Source organism: Thunnus thynnus, chromosome 18 (assembly GCF_963924715.1).
Source record: "Thunnus thynnus chromosome 18, fThuThy2.1, whole genome shotgun sequence".
NCBI lineage: Eukaryota > Metazoa > Chordata > Actinopteri > Scombriformes > Scombridae > Thunnus > Thunnus thynnus.
This window is the reverse complement of record NC_089534.1, coordinates 2824095-2842304: the sequence shown is the minus strand read 5'-3', so window position 1 is coordinate 2842304 and position 18210 is coordinate 2824095. Positions and strand designations below refer to the sequence as shown.

Sequence of the window (18210 nt, the reverse complement as noted above, 5' to 3'; positions counted from 1 at the left end):
ATTCACCCCCCGTACAGTTGTCATGAAAGAGGAAATTAGCTACAGAGACCAAAACCATGTTTTGTACCAGGCTGTAAACATGTTTATTTCTGCTGTAACATTTTAACATGGGGTTCTATGGGCATTGACTCGCCTTTGGAGCCTCAAGTGGCCGTTCAAGGAACTGCAGTTTTTGGCACTTCCGCATTGGCTTCATTTTACAGCCCCGGAGGTTGCCGCTTGGTTTCAACCCTGCGATGCCAGTTTTAGAGTGTCAGGTTTGTGTGAGTGGAGCAGGTGGACCCAAACGCAAGAGATGGCAGGCACGATGCCGGATATTTAATGAATAATATAAAGTCACTGGAGACACTGGGAATAGGAACCAGGAATCAAGACCAAAAATGCAGGAACACCGAAGATACTAAGGCACAGGAACTAGGGTCAGAAACACGGGACATGAACACAGTATGAAAGCAGACAACTTGACAAAGACCGAACTGAAAACTGGACTATAAATACACAGGGAGTGATTGCAAATGAAACACAGGTGAGGGGAAACGAGACACAGATGAGACACATGAAATAATCAAACACAGGAAGTAAAATGACCAGACACAAGGAGGAAATATTTCAAAATAAAACAGGAACTAAAGTAAACAAACAGGTGACACAAAAAACACAGGGAGGAACAAAACCAATACCAGGAAACACAAATGCAACACAAATGAAAGAGACCCTCAAAAAGTCCAACTAAAAACAGAAAAAGTCTGAGGATCATCAGAAGGAAAACAACAAAAACCAAGGAAGTCAAAAGAACAAAAACACAAAGAGTCCAAAAAACAGAAAAAGTCCCGATAGGACGTGACATAGAGAGTATTTTTATTTAGGCACATTCCTATATTTGGTTATTTCTGTTTACACAACATTTAGCATTTGAAACTGAAGTTTTGTTAGCAGAAGATGTATGTAAGCAGTGCTGTGCTGTGCGCTATGTCAGTGTAATAATGTGCAGTTTTTTTAGTAAAAGGTTGAAAGCAGAAACACTATTCTTATTTTCATGTAATTTTCATGTAATTATACACCAATTAAACATACTTCTGAAGATTATATTCCATTTCTGCCAAGTCTGTTATGTTAGATGCCACTAAATCTTACACACTGGTCCTTTAAATGACCAAAAATGTTTTGTAGAAAACAGTACAATCCTTGTATATGCACCAAAAGTCAAGTATCAGCACTAGAATTAAAAAATGTCATCAGCATACAGCTAAACATACTCAAATTTCTATTTAACTTTATAAACCAAATGACCAAAAAGATTTATTACTATTCATAATAGCTTTTGTTAAAATAAAACAGGATGTTATTGTCCTGGTAATATTATCTCTAATTTTTACTTTATTATTAGTATATATTCTTTAAATTATTATAATATTTTTTTCTTATTATATATTGATGTTATTGTTTTGAGGTGATAGTCTTTGCTGTCAGTGCATAGTAGGATCCATAGATAAACCTTCATAAGCATAAATAAAATAATGATACAGTTAATTATACATCACGAGGACGACGGCTCTTTACTGCTTTATCTCCTGCTCTGCTTCCATCCGCCACTTTTATTTCCCGCCTTGTCCGAGATGAATTTATTCCTCCGAGATTGGCCCCGGCGAGGCATTAATTTAATATCGACCGCTGCTTTGTCTCTGTTCGCCAATATCTACAGTAGGAATCCATAACTCCTGATATTAAAAAAGTAATAAGACAGAGAGAGAGAGATAAGAGCGGAGGTAGAATGAGAGATGGGAGGAAGATGAGGTGCAGCGTAATGGGTCACACTCATTACCAGCACCAGCTGCTGTCTGTCCGTCTGCAGGACTGATTGCTTGTTATGGCTGAACATTAAAATCAGCTGTGGACCAATATGGGCTTTTCAAGGACAGTACCTGCATTTAGGGTTTTTACATGTAATTTTTTTATTATTTTGATGAGTGTATATTGTGCTTGACTGTTTGTTTTTGACTTTGGGAACTCAAACTCACACTTACTGGCTTGTTCCAGAGCTTTCAGTCCTAAAAGTCCTAAAATGGAAAGTTTGAACATCTACACCTCCATGACAACTTAACGAACCACTGATGAAGACAGTGTAATAGGTCAGAAGCTCAGGAACATGCGAGTAAGCGGACCTTGAATTGAGAATGTTTTGTCAACTGCAAGTATTTCGATTACTTGTTCGAAGCAAGCAGCGACCTCCGGGGCTGAAAAATGAAGCCAATGCAGAAGTGCGAAAAACTGCAGTTCCTTGAATGACCACTTGAGGCTCCAAAAGCGAGTCATCCCCATGGATGTATTATAAGATCTGGATACCGGACTAAAAATGGTGCCCATTCAGTCCTATAGGAATTGCTCGCCTGGCGCATACGCCAAAAGAAGTTTCTAGCTTCGGCGTTTGCTTCCGGGTTGTGCGGGTTATTAAGCCGTAAAGTTATGCAAAATGAAGGACATGGCTGCTTTGAGTGACATGTCCGACAGCCGCTAGGTGGCTTGTTTCAGCCATTCGGCCCGCCTCTTTGCCCATTTTGGATTGGCTGGGAGTGAGGCGGAGTCATGCCCTGCCAAGATGGCGACGGCCGGAGTGGCTCTTTAGAAACCAATGGTGACTATGTCCATATTTAAATACAGTCTATGGTTTGAAGTTCTTATAGTTTTATATGGGGCAGTAAAGATCTTACACATCGCACCTTTACCTGAATGATTGATTCATAAAAAAAAAAAAAAAAAATTCCTAAGATCAGCGAGGTATGAAAATATTTGTAAGAGAAAACACGTTGACTGGCTTTAATGTTGTGTTCTGCAGGTCGGACCGGCCACACAGAGGTGGTGAGAGTTGTCTTCCATCCAGACAAGATCAGCTTTGCCAACCTGCTCAAAGTTTTCTGGGAAAGCCACGACCCGACTCAAGGTACGACCTCACCCACCGGCACACTTACAGCTGAACCCTTAAAGGGAAAAGAGCAGTTTGTTTTCATTGATAAACAACAGAATGAAAAGAGTCCTTTGATACAGGGAAAGCTGTGAGTATAATTGTCTGTTTTGTGCCGGATTTGTTGCAAATTGGATAATACTTTCAGGTCAAATGCACTTCTCACTTCTGTTTGTCTGCCTCATTTCTTTGATTTTCATAAGACAGTTTTAATAACCACACTATAGAAACACCAGCAACAATGACGGTTTGGATAATGACAATTCAGATTTCATTAACTTGACTGCAGTTATGCCAAATTCCTGCTTGACTGATGAATCATAATTATTTCACCCAATCTCAAATGTTTGTTGCAACACTCTTAAAAGAACACTTGAGGAAAACATTTCTACTTGTTTATAGCTGCCAGTGGCCCCGAGAGGCTTTAATACACTAAAACAAGACTGTTGGATGGAGGAAAAATGAAGAGAAAATGTTGCAATTCTTTACCACTAGCAGGGAAAAAAGGTAAAGTTTGTCCTGAGAAGAGAGGAAGAGCCATGCTTTGTCCTAAATTCGAAAGGGTTCATTCAGTCTTTTGGACGGTGGCCATTTTAGGACATCATAGGACTCGTCGAAGCTTCATTGGTTGAAGCTGTGCGCTAACAAGCTATCATTAGCTTTCTGGGCAAAACACAACTGCAGTTAGCTTTCTAATATGCCAACATTAGCATACAGTTGGCATGTTGAAAGGCATGTTGACAACTATTATATTATAACTGTTTATTATGTATTATATTTAGCAATGAGATGCTACCATGCTAACGTCAAGACATATTTGTGATTTGTGATGTTGGGCTGTAAAAATAAAAATTGACTTTGACCTGTTGGTGTCAATCGGTGAAAAACAAAATCATCACCGAAGATATTTTACTCCAGATTGACAAACAACAAACATCCCTACAGCTCAGCAAACATGGCGGCTGGCAGTGTGACGAGCTGACATTGAAACGATGAAAAGGAAAACGATCACTTCAGTCCTGCCAAGACAGACAAGCCATATTTTTTTGGAAATGCTGTCAGCTGTTGTTTTCAGATAATGTGATGGTCCCTCTGCCAAGAACTGTGGATGAAGGCACCTCACGTCAGCTGAAATCCTCAAATCTTGATATTCAGATATTGTGTGTGTGTGTGTGTGTGTGTGTGTGTTCAGGGATGCGTCAGGGGAACGATGTCGGGACGACGTACCGCTCCGCCATCTATACCTACACAAAGCAGCAGCTCGAGGAAGCGCTGGCCTCCAAAGATGAATACCAGAAGGTACACATGTCTATCCACCAGTCATCCCTCTATCATTGTCCATCTCTTTCTACCAAACTTTTTTCTTTCATCTCTCTTCTTTCTCTTTTCCTCCCTGTGTAATATGTCCCATCCTTCCTACTCTCCCTCCCTCCGTCCTTCTGTCTTTTTCTTCCTCCTTTTCAGTCCCTCCCTGTTTCTGTGACTCCATTTCCCAGCATCCACCTCCTTCTTTCTCAGAAACAGTGAGAAGCTTTTGGCTGCAATAGATGAATACTGAAATATAATGGATCTTTTTCTGTGTGTGTGTGTGTGTGTGTGTGTGTGTGTTGCCATATATGCCCATATGCTACCGAAGTCAACACACACACACACACACACACACACGCTCCCTCTGTTGAACTCTCTCCTGCTGAGACTTCTGCACCATCATCCCACCAACAGGGCTTGTTGCCATGGAAACTGAGGAGGAGGAGGCGGCTGTTCTATTCTACTCTATTCTACTCTATAGAGTTCTCTTCCTCCAGTATCCTTCCCCTCATTCGTTCCTTCTCTTTTCATTCTTGAACCGTGTTTCTTTCAGCAGGATTTGTGTCTCAGAGTCTCTCTCTGCGTCCTTCTGTCCATCACTGATAAACACATCTGACACTGTTTTCATGTTCTGATGTAAAAAAAAAAAATAGTTGGTTGATATGTTGAGCAACAGTCTGGTGGGGTTGAAGCAGTTCATTGGGTTTGCAAGCAATCAGACACCATAATTGTAGTTTTCTGTATACAAATGGGACAATTGGACATCGTAATAGCTTTGATGCTGCTCTGACTTTTTGTGTACAGCCACCAATAAGTACAACATTTCCATTGGTCCATCAGGGATACTTTATCCTAATTAAGTGCTGTTACAATACTAAAATTGTACAAATTACTTAAAACTTTGTTTGAAGTCAATTATATGGCTTTTATGTCAGAGAGTACTGATTTTCAAAGGTTTAAAAACCAGCAGCTTGTTTCCCAAAAACATCTTAAGCTTAAGATAATCATAAAATTCATCTATTTGTTTTTTTTTTTATACTTGCAGGATGTTTCAGGGCCCGAAAAGGCCATTCAGTACACTGGTGTCCAACCTGGGGGTCCTGACCCCTGCTGAGACACTCTTTTGTTTTTAAGGACTGTAAGAAAAAAAATTTTAGGGTATTTGTCCCAGCATTTAATTAACTTCTGTGAAGAAAAACAACTAAATTCAAGGGTTATTTAAAAGTTTATATCTATATTTATTAAGAAAAATAAAGTCTGCTAAGCTATGAGAGCACATTACAACATAGATAAGGAACATCACAGATTAATGGACAGATTGGACAGTCATGCTCCAAAAAGTATAGGAACCTTTTCCAGTTTGGGACTTCAGCTTCATACATGAGAAATGACAAATAAATCAGTTTGAGTAAATTTGCTGTGGATGTTTACGGTCCAGAGAGGATGAATTGGTCCGGGTATCATCGGATAATTTGTAATTCATTTATAATTCAAAAACCAAAAAACGGTAAATCTGTTATTTGTTTCAAAACAAAAAACAAAAAAAACGTTTTTTGGTGTCAGAATCAAATAACGAAAAACTAATCAAACCCGGCCCGTTTTTGGTTTTTGCCGATTCGTTTTATCGTTATTCCTTTTTGGATTGAATATCGAACATGTCTGCGGACATCAAGCCAATTTGTTTTTGCGTTTGAAACCAAAAACGGAAGTCACATGATCTATTCCTTTTTAGTTTCCAAACGAAAAATCCAGGAAAACAAATTCAAAAGATCGTGCAATTTTAGTTTAGAAATCAAGTATTTTTGTCAGTTTTGTACGATAGCGGAAGCAGCTACATTAGCCTACCCATGATCCTCAGCGACTGTTGCTGTGGTGTATTTATGTTTAATTTATTCTCTTGTCACCTTCATATATTTCATACACTTCGTTTCTTTGTCCATAGCACACATTATTTTCTTTACAGTTCTATGTACAGTAAAGTACGTTGATCCCGATCATAACCAATAATCTGCAGTACTACATAATGTTATACTGACTATATGTTAAGGATGTCGCTGGCGTCTTCACCATAGCAACGATACCTGGACCTGAATCCTAGTGGGTTTGGTCTTTCCTTTAGCAGCACTGTCAGGCCGAAACTTTAACATGTCCACAACAAATATATATATATAAACAGGCACATTATCATGAAATTTGGATTTTGGATATTCATCGTCTCCAGAGAATTGTCTTTCCTCTAATATACCACTTTTACAACTAAATTTCCACTTGCACACAAGATATATGACACTGCAGTAGACTGGTTGCCATGACGTTCACTGAACTTATTCACGCTCCGCAGAGGACGAACCTGTTTAAATTAAGTGTTTTTAACTGGTGAAAAGCAAAATTGTCAGTTATGTTGTTTTGTTCTGTTGCATTTTTTTTGTATCGTTAGATATTATGAACATAGTCTCAGTTGTTATAACCAGGCTACAACAAGGGAGGGAAACTTAGAAATAATAAACGTAAATTTAATAGGAAGTGTATGAATGCAGCGGCGCGTGTTGTCAGTGCAAAATAGATCCATAAGAACTGATCACTCTGTATATAACTTCTATTCTAAGGACAATTTTGGCACCAGATATATGTTTTAATACTTCAGTAGGAGGATCATATTGCCAAAGCTGGTATTGTTGAATGTGTGTGTGTGTGTGTGTGTGTGTGTGTTCTGGAAGTTATGGACAGATACACACATTTTCTACATCTCTGTAAACTGTGGTTTTTCCATCCTATATATACAGACAAATAGATCGATTATTTTTATCCACCAAACACATCTCTCAATCAAAATCTCTCCAGTTTTTGTTTCCTCTCTCTCTCATTTTTTTTCTCACCAGATTGCCTCCCCCACCCTCTCCCATCTGTGTGTGTGTGTGTGTGTGTGTGTGTGTGTGTGTGAGAGCAGTTGGCCTATAGCAAACACACTCCATGCCAAACCATCTGGGCCTTAAATCTGTCCTCCACAAAAATCGCTTTAGTTGCAAAACTAACACACACACACACACACACACACACACACACACACACACTGACTGGGAAGGTTTGTTCAAATTATGTTTTGAGTTTTTGAACGTCTGTATCCATATATTTAGTTTGAACTTGTCGGTATCTGATGTTTTACATAAAGAGTCAATTTGCGGATTTCTGTGCCAGAAAAGATGAGAAGATTTAAATAATTCAATGTTTTTTTTCTCTCTCTCTCTTTTGAGAGCAGATGCATCTCTCACTTTTGTTCTCCATCGTACGTTGACTTCGCGTGCATACGTGCGGAACCGCCTTTAAAATATTGATGATTTTGTGCTTGTAAAAATCTTGGGTGGAGTCCTCTCAGTTGATGAAGTCTTTGTAGATGTCTCTCTTCTCTTTGTCTCTGCAGCTACGGCGGCAGCTTTGTCTCTCCTTCTTATTCGTTTTTAAACTAACTGAAAATGAAAAAAAAAATGCATCACAGCACAGAGGATTTTCCCAGGATACACCTACCAGACACTTCCTGAATTGCTATTACTATCCACTCTGATACTTAGAGTTAGATATCATCTTCTCCTTGTCTTCCTACCATGATTTATATGTGCAGCTGTAAAAAAAAAAAAAAATGTAGCTGGAAGAGCAAAAACGGTGAAATACAGACAGAAGAAGAGAGGAAGTTTAGGCGAGAGGAGAGTGAAAACGAGAGAGAATAGTCTGGTTAATTTGGTGTCAGGGTATTGACTGTGTTCGCTTCGCCGCCTGGCTTGATTGTATTGTTCACACAGAGAGTGATTGGGGGGATTTGGTGTGTGTGTGTGTGTTATTGTGTGTGTGTGTGTGTGTGTGTGTGTGTGTGTGTGTGTAAGGTACAACAGCACTGCAGAAAATTACCTTGCAGGCGGCTGGCAGTTGTCTGCAGCATGAAAGGAGCCTCCCTTTTCTTCTTTTGCCTCCTACCCATCATTAGGGTGTGCACTGCGTCTAAAATGGCAGGTGGAAGTGGTAACTGTGTGTGTGTCTATGTGTGTGTGTGTGTAGTTGCGTGCTTGCTTTATGTAATAATGTGTGCTCGCTCAGTGGGTGAAAGCATGGGTGCTAAAGCAGTGAGTACTCATTGTTCTGGCATCTCTTCCTCTCGTGATACACCTCTCCGGCTACATTTTCTTTTCATGAACATTCATATATCTGCTTCTAAACACAAAAACAAGCTGCTTCTCTTTCCTTTTTCTTTTCTTTCCCCTTTCTTCTTTGTCTATAAAATCCCTCTCTTGTGCTTTTTGAACGTGCCAGCTTCACCTTTTTTCATTCCCGTTTTTTTTTTTTTTCATTCCTCTCTGTCTCGTGGGTGCTTATCAGTGTTGTTCACGTTTTCTCTGCTTTGCCAGAGCAGTCAAGGTATTTGCATTCCAAATGAGCAATCTACTTCTCTGACATGCAAATTAATGGATGTGAATTCTGCATTTATAGCAGGCTGCGCACACAGCAGTAGAGCCAGCCCAAACAAGCGCACTGAAACTGAAAAGGCAGCGGGGGGGGAGGATGCCACTACAGCAGGAGAATGCAGCCATTTTGGTCATCACAGGTGGTGTTAGATTGATGTCAGTGGCCATATTTTTTAGCTTTAATCTGCCTACAGTTAGTATTATGAGCAGATAATTGTCATCTTAAAGGAATTAACCATACAGATAAACATTGCAACAGATGTAACGTATCCAGCTGAAGCTAATCTGCAGCACCTGGTTGAACTCTAGATTCAAACAATCAAACAAATAAAACAGAATCAGGGTAAAACAACAGGACAGATGCATGTGTATATGTATACATTGTATATGAGTACATTAACATATAGGTCACGGTTGTGTTTTTTGTTCCATAATTACGAACCTTTTACTGAAAAAGACGACAGACCAGAAGGTGTTCTGCAGCTCTACAGTCACCACTCTGGTCATGACTCCTTCATTGTTATATATAAAAATCACTAATGAGTCACTTATGAAAGAGTCCAGGGTAGGAGCGTTTCGTATCTCGGAAAGGAGAGAGTTCCAGAGGGTGGGGGCCCCCACGCTGAAGGCTCTGTCTCCGAAATTGCGTCGGCTGGTGCGGGGGGACGGAGAGCAGCCCCGAGTCCGAGGACCGCAGGCTTTGGGAAGGTGTGTGTTGGTGTGAAAGGTACTGGGGGGGCAGGGAGTGGAGGGATTTGTATTTGTATTTCACAGGGAGCCAGTGTAGGTGAATGAGAGTGGGGGGTGATGTGCTGCCAGGGTTTGGTGTGGGTAAGAACCCTGGCAGCTGAGTTCTGGACATATTGGAGCCTGTCCAGGGTTTTACTGGGTATCCCGAACAGGACTCCATTGCAGTAGTCCAGACGATTTGAGATGAAGCCATAGATCAAGGTCTCGGTGACAATGTTTGAGAGTGACGGTCGGAGTCGGGAGATGTTTTTGAGGTGGAAAAAGGCAGATTTGATGTGTGACTGGAAGGAGAGGGTAGAGTCCAGGATGACGCCCAGGTTGCAGACTTCAGGGGATGGGTAGATGGAGCAACCATCGACCTCCAATTATAGTATCAAATACTCTACATGTAGGCTTGAAATATGGCTGCCACGTAGGAGTGCAGCAGTTGTCGTCAGCTTGAATTCACTCCAGTTAACGGTTGATTAAGTCAAAAAAGAACATGCAAAAATGTTATAAAACATTCATAAAACCGCTCTTGTAGCCTAAGTTACTTCTCCGACGTTGCTCCAAGCATTTGGTGTTTCGCTAGTAAAGAGTTGAGGAGGTGATGTGGTGACAGTGAAGCTTTATTGTGTTTGAAACATACTGAATACTGGAGCTGCAACGATTAGTTGATTAGTTGATCGACAGAAAATTAACCACCAACTATTTTGATAATCAATTAACCATTTTTAGTCATTTTTTTAATTAAAAAAAATGTCCAAATTCTCTGATTCCAGCTTCAAATGTGAATATTTTCTGGTTTCTTTATTCTTCTATGACAGTAAACTGAATATCTTTGGGTCGTGACTGTTGGGCGGGACAAAAGAAGATTTTTGAGGTCATCTTGAGCTTTGGGAAACAGTGATCGACATTTTTCACTATTTACAGGAGTTTTATAGACCAAACAACTAATCGATTAATCAAGAAAAAAATCGTCATGTCATCATTAATGATTGTTAGTTGCAGCTCTGCTTAATACAGATGAACAGTGTAGGAGTAGATTATGCTGCAGTAGTAGTTTGAGACGTTTCTATTGACGTTTTTATACATTTTGACACGTTTCTTTCACTTTCTGTGTTGTTTTCCTTTAAAAGTAATGCAGACAGGAGTTCTACAGTCTTTGAAACTTAAACTTAACACAACATTTGCAACTGAAATGTACTGTAGACTCTAAATCAAAACCACAACCATCAGTGACTTTCATTTGAAATTCCCCAAGACACACCGGCTGCACAATTTTTCCTGGTGCCACTCAGCCGCTTTGACTTGTTTTAGCGCTGAGCGCTGACGTAACATGAGGAGCCAGGCCCTACCCTTAAAAGATTCAGTGATGGTCGACCTGCAGTTTGCTGTGTGTTTCAGCTGCTAATGGTTCTTCATAAGGTAAGAAAGTGGAGCACATTACCTCAGCTCTTACATCACAGTGCTGGTTACCTGCATGTCAAAGGACTGATTTTAAAAATACTTTTTTAAGGCACTAAAAGGGACAAAACCAAAATATAAACACGTCAGACTTTTCAGAGCCTTTGGGACTAGTTTTTACTTTCTGTTCTGAAGGTTAAAACAAACCTCCGCTCAAAAATGGGTTTTTCTTCCTCACCGGGATGTTTGCAGTTTCACATTAGCAGACTGTTTTCACAATCATCTACTGAAATAGAAAGTTTCTCTGTGCTCACCTTAAATCTGAGTTTATGGTGAGCACCTACTAGGGATGTACAGAGATCCCAATATTTGTATTTGTGTCTGTATTTGTTGAGGCAGCAAAAATATTTGTATTTGTATTTGCATTCAAATGAAAGTGGAAAGAAACTTAAAAATCCTGTTTTGTTTTTATGACACTTTTAATTTTAGAAAACTAAAGTGTTACAATAAGTGTTCATGAATAAACTACCCCAAGTAGGCTGTGGTTGAGGAGGTAGAGCGGGTCATCCACTAATCAGAAGATCGGCAGTTCGATTCCTGGCTCCTCCAGTCCACATGCCGATGTGTCCTTGGGCAAGACACTTAACCCCAAATTGCTCCTGATGGCTGTACCATCAGCGTAAGAATGTGTGTGAATGGTTAGTTTCCTCTGATGGGCAGGTTGGGACCTTGCATGGTAGCCCCTGTACCCATTCAGCGTATGAATGTGTGTGAATGGGTGAATGCCCTTTGAGTGGTCGGAGGACTAGAAAGGCGCTATACAAGTACAGTCCATTTACCATTTACTTATGAAGGAGGTCCCCACACTGGGTCTCGAACTGGAGTCTCCCAGATCATAGACGACTGTGCTGTCTACTGAACTAAAACTTTACTCAGCACCTCATTGCAGACAGACTTCTACCTATTTATACACCCATAACACAGAGACAGCACATCGTGTAACGTGTAGGGAGGAACTTCAAAGGCAATTATTTGCACTTTACATTTATTGCCTGTTTTTTACAACCCAAATTTGTGGAAAGGAGAAGGGGGACAACAGGTTATGGAGAGTCCCTTGGGAGCACTTTGCTTGTGTCAGTAGCTCAGTTTTATCTCTGGGGAACACCCCCAACAAATATGTTTTTAAAATATTTGTATGAAACAAGTATTCGCATAAAAACCAACAATTTGTGCTTTGCAGAATAATGTATTTGAATTCGGGCACATCCCTAGTACCTACAAGCACTATCTGGGGCCAATTGTTGTTCAATATTGTACTTAAACCAGTGTGATGTTGAAACTTGAAGCCTCCGGTGCACAAACACTGAGGCTGAACTTTACAGTGACGTAGGAGACATCTTGTATCCAGCAGTGAAACATCTTTTTAATGAGGGAGAATGACTGGGTGTAATTTCAAGAATTTTTAACTAGTTAACTGAACTTTTTTGTAGAAAAATCATATTAGACACAAATTATTTTTTCAAAGCAGAGTCTTTTTTTTTTAAATATATCTTAAAGCGAGCCTGGAGGGGATTTAAATTTAAAAGATTTTAAATCAAGCTTTTTCTGCTTCCTGCTGCTTTTTTGGGGCCATTTGTTCCATTTTACTGCATTATAGCTTTTATTCCTTCGTCCTTTATTTAGTCAATTTGCATTCTGTATTTTATTGTATTCTATTTTATTTACTTATCCTTCTCATTGTCTTTTAAATGTTGTTTTAATGTATTTTCACTGCTCATATGAAGCCCTTGAATTGTTTTTGAAAGGTTCCATAAATAAACGTACCTTGTCGTATGTAGAAATCCATCTTTCCAGCCTGAATCATGAAGTGCAGCTGCAACAGAAAAGAGATTCCCAGTCTGATTAAGCACTGTGCTGAACCTCCACCCTACTTACCCAAATTAAATTGTGGCGTCAGTACAGTCATGGTGGGAAATCTTCACAGGAAGTGATGAATCAAACAGCAGTGAGCAAACACTGTGAATTAAAAGCTGAACCTTTTGTATTTTCCTGCTATAAAAGCATCTCAGACCCCTCTGGGTTTTGTTTGCTGACGTCTTCTTTAACAACTTCTGAGCGGTGACGTCAATGAAGTTAAAATGGTTTTCAAACAATTACCCCTCACTAACTATTAGAGGCACCAATGTGTGAAATTACCCGGCGCAGCTTTAAGTCTGATTGTTTGGTATTAAAAATAAACTGAGAACTTTTTTAGTGTTTCCCACCAGAGTTTCATTCCTCTCAAACTGCAAGTGCATTCAAAACAAAACTTATTTATATTCTGCTTCTTTACTGCTGTTCTTTACTATTTGTGTCTGTATTGTACAGAATGTGCAGACTTGAATAGATTTTTGTATATAATACACAGTGTTTTACTTTATATTTATGTTGCTCATGTTCTCTTTTCTTAGATATGATAAAAGATAAAACATGTTTAACATTGAGGCTACAAGTAGATCTTAAAGTTGAGATTGAATGAAAAATGCCTTTTTAACTCTTTTAGATCACGTCCTCGGTTATATTGTCCACCTATTTAACTATATGTCAAGAAAATTTTATCTTTGTATTCTTATATCAAATTCATTCATTTGCGCCGCTAGCGGAGAAGCTAAAGATTGTTGTGTCGAGAAAACTGACTTTACAGTCTTCAACTTTTAACCTCTGAGTCACTTTTGAGTGAATTCAGTAACTATGGCGACACGTTTTGTTGACAACTTCAGCGACGAAGCGCTCTGATTCGTGCCTCTGGCTTCTTCTCCATAACAACTCTATAATTGCTCCGTCACAGTTCTGACAGATAGCAGCTGTTCATGTCAGTTAAACTGTTATATAGGGGTTGCTATAGCAACGACGCTGGTGGAAGAAGAGTGACAGTAAAGCTGACCTCGACCTTTGAAAACCTAAAGGACTTTGATATCAGCTCAAATAATCTCAATCCTCTCTCCAAACATCTAAACAAAGCTTTTACCAGCTTTGTAAACCTCATATTGTTCACAGCTTGTAGAGGCTCCGGGCCCCAGGGGTCATCATCAGAGGCCTCCAGCCCAGAGAAGAGGCTCCCCGCTGGGCCTCAGGTCCCAGGCCAGCTCCCTGAGGGCCTGGACCTGACCTCTGGTTCTCTGGCTGGTGAACAAAATCCTAAATGTGGAGGAAGTGGAGGGAGGGAAGGATGATGGATGTGATCAGTGAAGTAAACACTGGTGACACCACTGGTTTGATGATGTATGGAGCTTTGATTAAAATGGGTTCTTCATCAGCTCATGGTGTGATGGATATGATGCCGTTTGATTGATTACATATTTACAGGCTGATCAGGTCTGTTCTGGATGCAGGATTTTAATCAGACCAAATGAGAAATTTAATTGGATCCCATAAATTGCATCAATATGAAATTATTGGCATGAAAATTATAAAATTTAAAGACATTTAATATCATAAACATAAATTGTCAGTTCAAAAACTATGAAATAATATAGAAAACAAGCATTTAAATATGTTTCTTTGGTGATTAAGGTGAAATATTTTCACATATGAATAATGACTCTAACTCATGCAGTTCAAGAATTCAAGTATCAAAATAATGTTGCTTTGCTATTATTGGAATTAATTTGGAAAGATTTGTTTACCGTCCTTCAAAGAATAACAAGCAGAAGAAGACTCGAGGCATCTTTAGATTAACTTAGTGTTTCTGTAAAATATCATGAAAAGTTGCCACATACATCATATACAGTAATTCAGCAGTAAATTATAGTATGACAGTTTTGCAGTTGAATACTCCAAATTAAATTAAGCATCCACAGTTATTAAAAGAATTACCCTGAATACTTAACCAGCAAATGAAGCGTTCACATTGTTAAATATTTAACCAAATAAACATGATGAACTCAGAAACAGCAGCCAAAAGAAATACACTAGAGAGGGTTTCATCAGAAAAAAAACATGTAGAGATGTCTGAATTTACTTTAATTGTGATGTTTGAAAGCCTGAAGGGTAGTTTCTTTTATATCGTTGTTTAATGAGGCCAAGAGGATAATAACCAGAAAAGTCTGCTGTATCCTCTGAGTGCAGAAAGTCAGGAGGGTGAACAGCAGCTTTGCAGATAAAAACATGTAAATGTTAAACCAAATTTTGCTCCTTTACGGTTCACAATATGATTAAATAAGAAGCTCACTGGGTAACGAACATGCTAAAAAAACAAAGCAACAGCCCTCCATCAGGAATAAAAGTTTCAGAAATGTGTTGCTTTCTCTTTTAATTTACCCACACGCCATCTGGTTGAGTAATTTTATCTCAAGAAGTAGAAGGTGTCATCACCAACTGATTCTACTGTCAATGTGTGTGTGTGTTTGTGTGTATTGTGTGTTTTGGTAGGTACTTCCCTCCCTGCAGCTACACATGTGTGTTTTGCATAAACACATTAGTACTTCGCAGTATGAAGCCTTGATAAGATTCGATCAGATGAAAGTCAAAATGATTGTTTTTGTGAAATCGGTTCGATATAGACAAACAACACGATCCAGGAAGAAGAAAGTAGGATATGAATATTAACAAGGGCGTCAAATATTTTTTAGGTTATGGACACAGAAGCATGTATTTTCACTCACAATCCAAAATTTTATAGAAAATTCAAAGAGAGATACACAAGATTTGATGTTTTCAACATTGTGGAGCTCAAATAGAACTCCATTTCCCATCATGCACTTTATTCTTGTTCTATTTTCCTTTGCTGTCGCTGCAAAAACTGATTCTCACATGTCAAATTGTCATTTTATTGTCTCACTATTGTTGTTTTTACTACAATAATCAGCCAGTTTAGTTTCTTGTATATCCATTAATGTTGTGTCTTTGTGTCTGTTTTCTTCAGGAACTCACACAGCAACATTTTGGTCCGATTACGACAGAAATTGCCGAAGCCCAGCCGTTCTACTACGCTGAAGACTACCACCAGCAGTACCTCAGTAAAAACCCTGAAGGATACTGCGGCCTGGGAGGGACGGGAGTCTCCTGTCCAATAGGAATCAAGAACAAGGCCTAGAGAGCCAATGACTACGTTTACGTGCACAAAACATGCTGGTTTTTGCCTTTATTCTGACAGCTGGAGCCATTTGAGCCATTTTGCTTCTTTGCGCCAAAAAGGTTTTTTTTCAGAGTTTTTCACGGGTGGCGGACTTGTTCAACCATCTTCTTGAAAAAGGTCGGCGTTGCGATATTTGCATATATCCAAAAACCTGTTGATAGTCAAGTCTTTCAAAATGTTTAAAAGGAGGTGTTTCTCCCTTCAACCAGCAATGAGGGCTTTTCTTTTGGGCATGTATCTCTACTCCAGCCTTGCAAACTGTTGGCTAGTAGCGGCTGGTTTGTTTACAACACATAGAGCTGTGTGTCGCAAACTGCATTAAAAAGCCCAGTTGAGACACTTGTACATGTCCAAAGGATGCTCCTAAAACCTGAATAATATCAGCATATTCCACATGTCTTAAGAAGGAAATGCTACATTCCTAATGAGGCCTAATTCAGAATATCCAAATGGAATATGACCTGTATCAAATTTGGAATTTTGTCATATTGGGAATAATAGTGGAATATTAGTGTGCATGTAAACATAGTCATTGACAGCCAAGAATAATCTGTTCAGCAAGGATGCAAAGATAGAGTGATTCTTGAGGTTTAAAATGCTTTCGGATGCAAAAAGCTTTGGGTTTTAAATAAAATTGCATCAGATTTTTGTACATTTTATGCTGCGTTAAAGGTATATTTTTTAAACATCAGTTTATCTTTGTTGAGTTTGGCCTGTTTTTCTCACAGAACCAACAGCTTTTCTTCTACATTTCACTGGAAAGAATAAACATGTAAAAGATGTTGTTTTTTTTTTAAATCAGCATACAACTGATTTTATTATCTATGTTTGTGCTGAAAGAATAAACTCTCCTCCAGTTAACAGAGAGCTGTGCAGATTTCTACCTGCTCTGACTCAGTGACAGACAAAATGAACTGCTGCGTAGAGGCTGATGGAGGCCGTCAGTCTTCTCAGTATTAATACTGATCATCGCGGTGCCTCAAACTCTATGCATATGAAGTTAAACTGATGTGACGCATCACAAAATAAACTCCTTTACAGCTGCAGTACAATTTCACATGTTAGATACATGGAAAAGCGTCGTCTACCTGTAAGACAGGTGCACAGAACCTCTGGGTGGTGAACTGTCACAAGGTTTCAGCATTAAATTATAAACTATATGTTGTGCAGACAGTGTGCAGCAGCAGTTCACCACTTTTCCACTATGTTCTACCTACATGAGAGATAATTACAACTTTTGCTACTCAGAGACGGATTAGATTTGCAGCTGCGGATTAAAATGATGTTTTTGTTGTTCAGGTTTGTTTATATATGATGATTATTTAACTGCAGGTTGCTTCTTAAAACATCTGTAGAGGAATCTTAACATATTAAAAAAACATCTCAAATCATAACTTTGCCTTCTTTTCTTTGAATTCTGACTGATTTTTTTAAATGTTTTTTTTAAATGTACACCATGCATCTGCTGTCCACCCCTCACAGACAATAAATAAAATTGAATGTCATTATGAAAGTAAACTCACAGTGTCGCTGGCTAGTTTTAAAGTCATTTAAATCCTCTGAGTGTCTGTTGTGAACTGTTAAATTAAAACGCTTACTATGGATCTTATAATTACAAAGTCAGCTTTATATTACGGGTTTGCTAATGGAGATCAAAGATCATCTCTCGGCCACTTTAGCTATCAGGATGCATTAAAGGTATTATTACTGAATATGCAGTGGACCAGCTAAACAGGAGATTTAATCACTTAAAAAGTGTTTTAATGTGTTTTCTTTGTGTGAGAAAGATTTACATTTGAATTCTCATTTTAACAAGGTCATTAAAACATATTTTCATCATCATTTTTTTTAACTCAGAAAGATGCTGAAATGCTCATTCATGCATTTATTACCAGCCATTTAGAGTATTGTAATCCCCCTTTTTACTGGATTATCAAGAAGATCTATAAGAAAACTACAAGCTAAAACAAAGACGATGGATCACATCACTCGGCTGCTTCAGACGCTGCTCCGGCTGCCTGTATCTATCAGGATGGATTTTAAAGTTCTTCTTCTTGTCTATAAAGCTTTAAATGACCTCCTTCCTCCCTACATCAGAGACTTTCTTTCATTTTATGTTGCAGCCTCCACTGCTTCTCTTTTAGATGTTCCTTATGTGACCCATAAAAGTGCCGGCGAGGCTGCCGTCTGTTTTTATGGAGCACACAGGTATAAACTCTGGATATTAATATGACTCTCTC

The 18210-nt window shown here is 39.0% G+C and overlaps 1 protein-coding gene across 1 annotated transcript in view; it reads left to right on the top strand.

Annotated features, from left to right (window-relative positions):
* msraa (methionine sulfoxide reductase Aa) overlaps positions 1–17364 on the top strand; it is a 42386-nt gene extending 25022 nt beyond the window's left edge. Inside the window, exons 4-6 of the mRNA XM_067571976.1 lie at positions 2834–2938; positions 4152–4258; positions 15758–17364. Of these exons, the coding sequence (XP_067428077.1) occupies positions 2834–2938; positions 4152–4258; positions 15758–15928 (383 nt within the window). The 3' untranslated portion in view covers positions 15929–17364. The remainder of the gene's footprint in view (positions 1–2833; positions 2939–4151; positions 4259–15757) is intronic.
* The last annotated feature ends 846 nt before the right edge of the window (positions 17365–18210 follow it).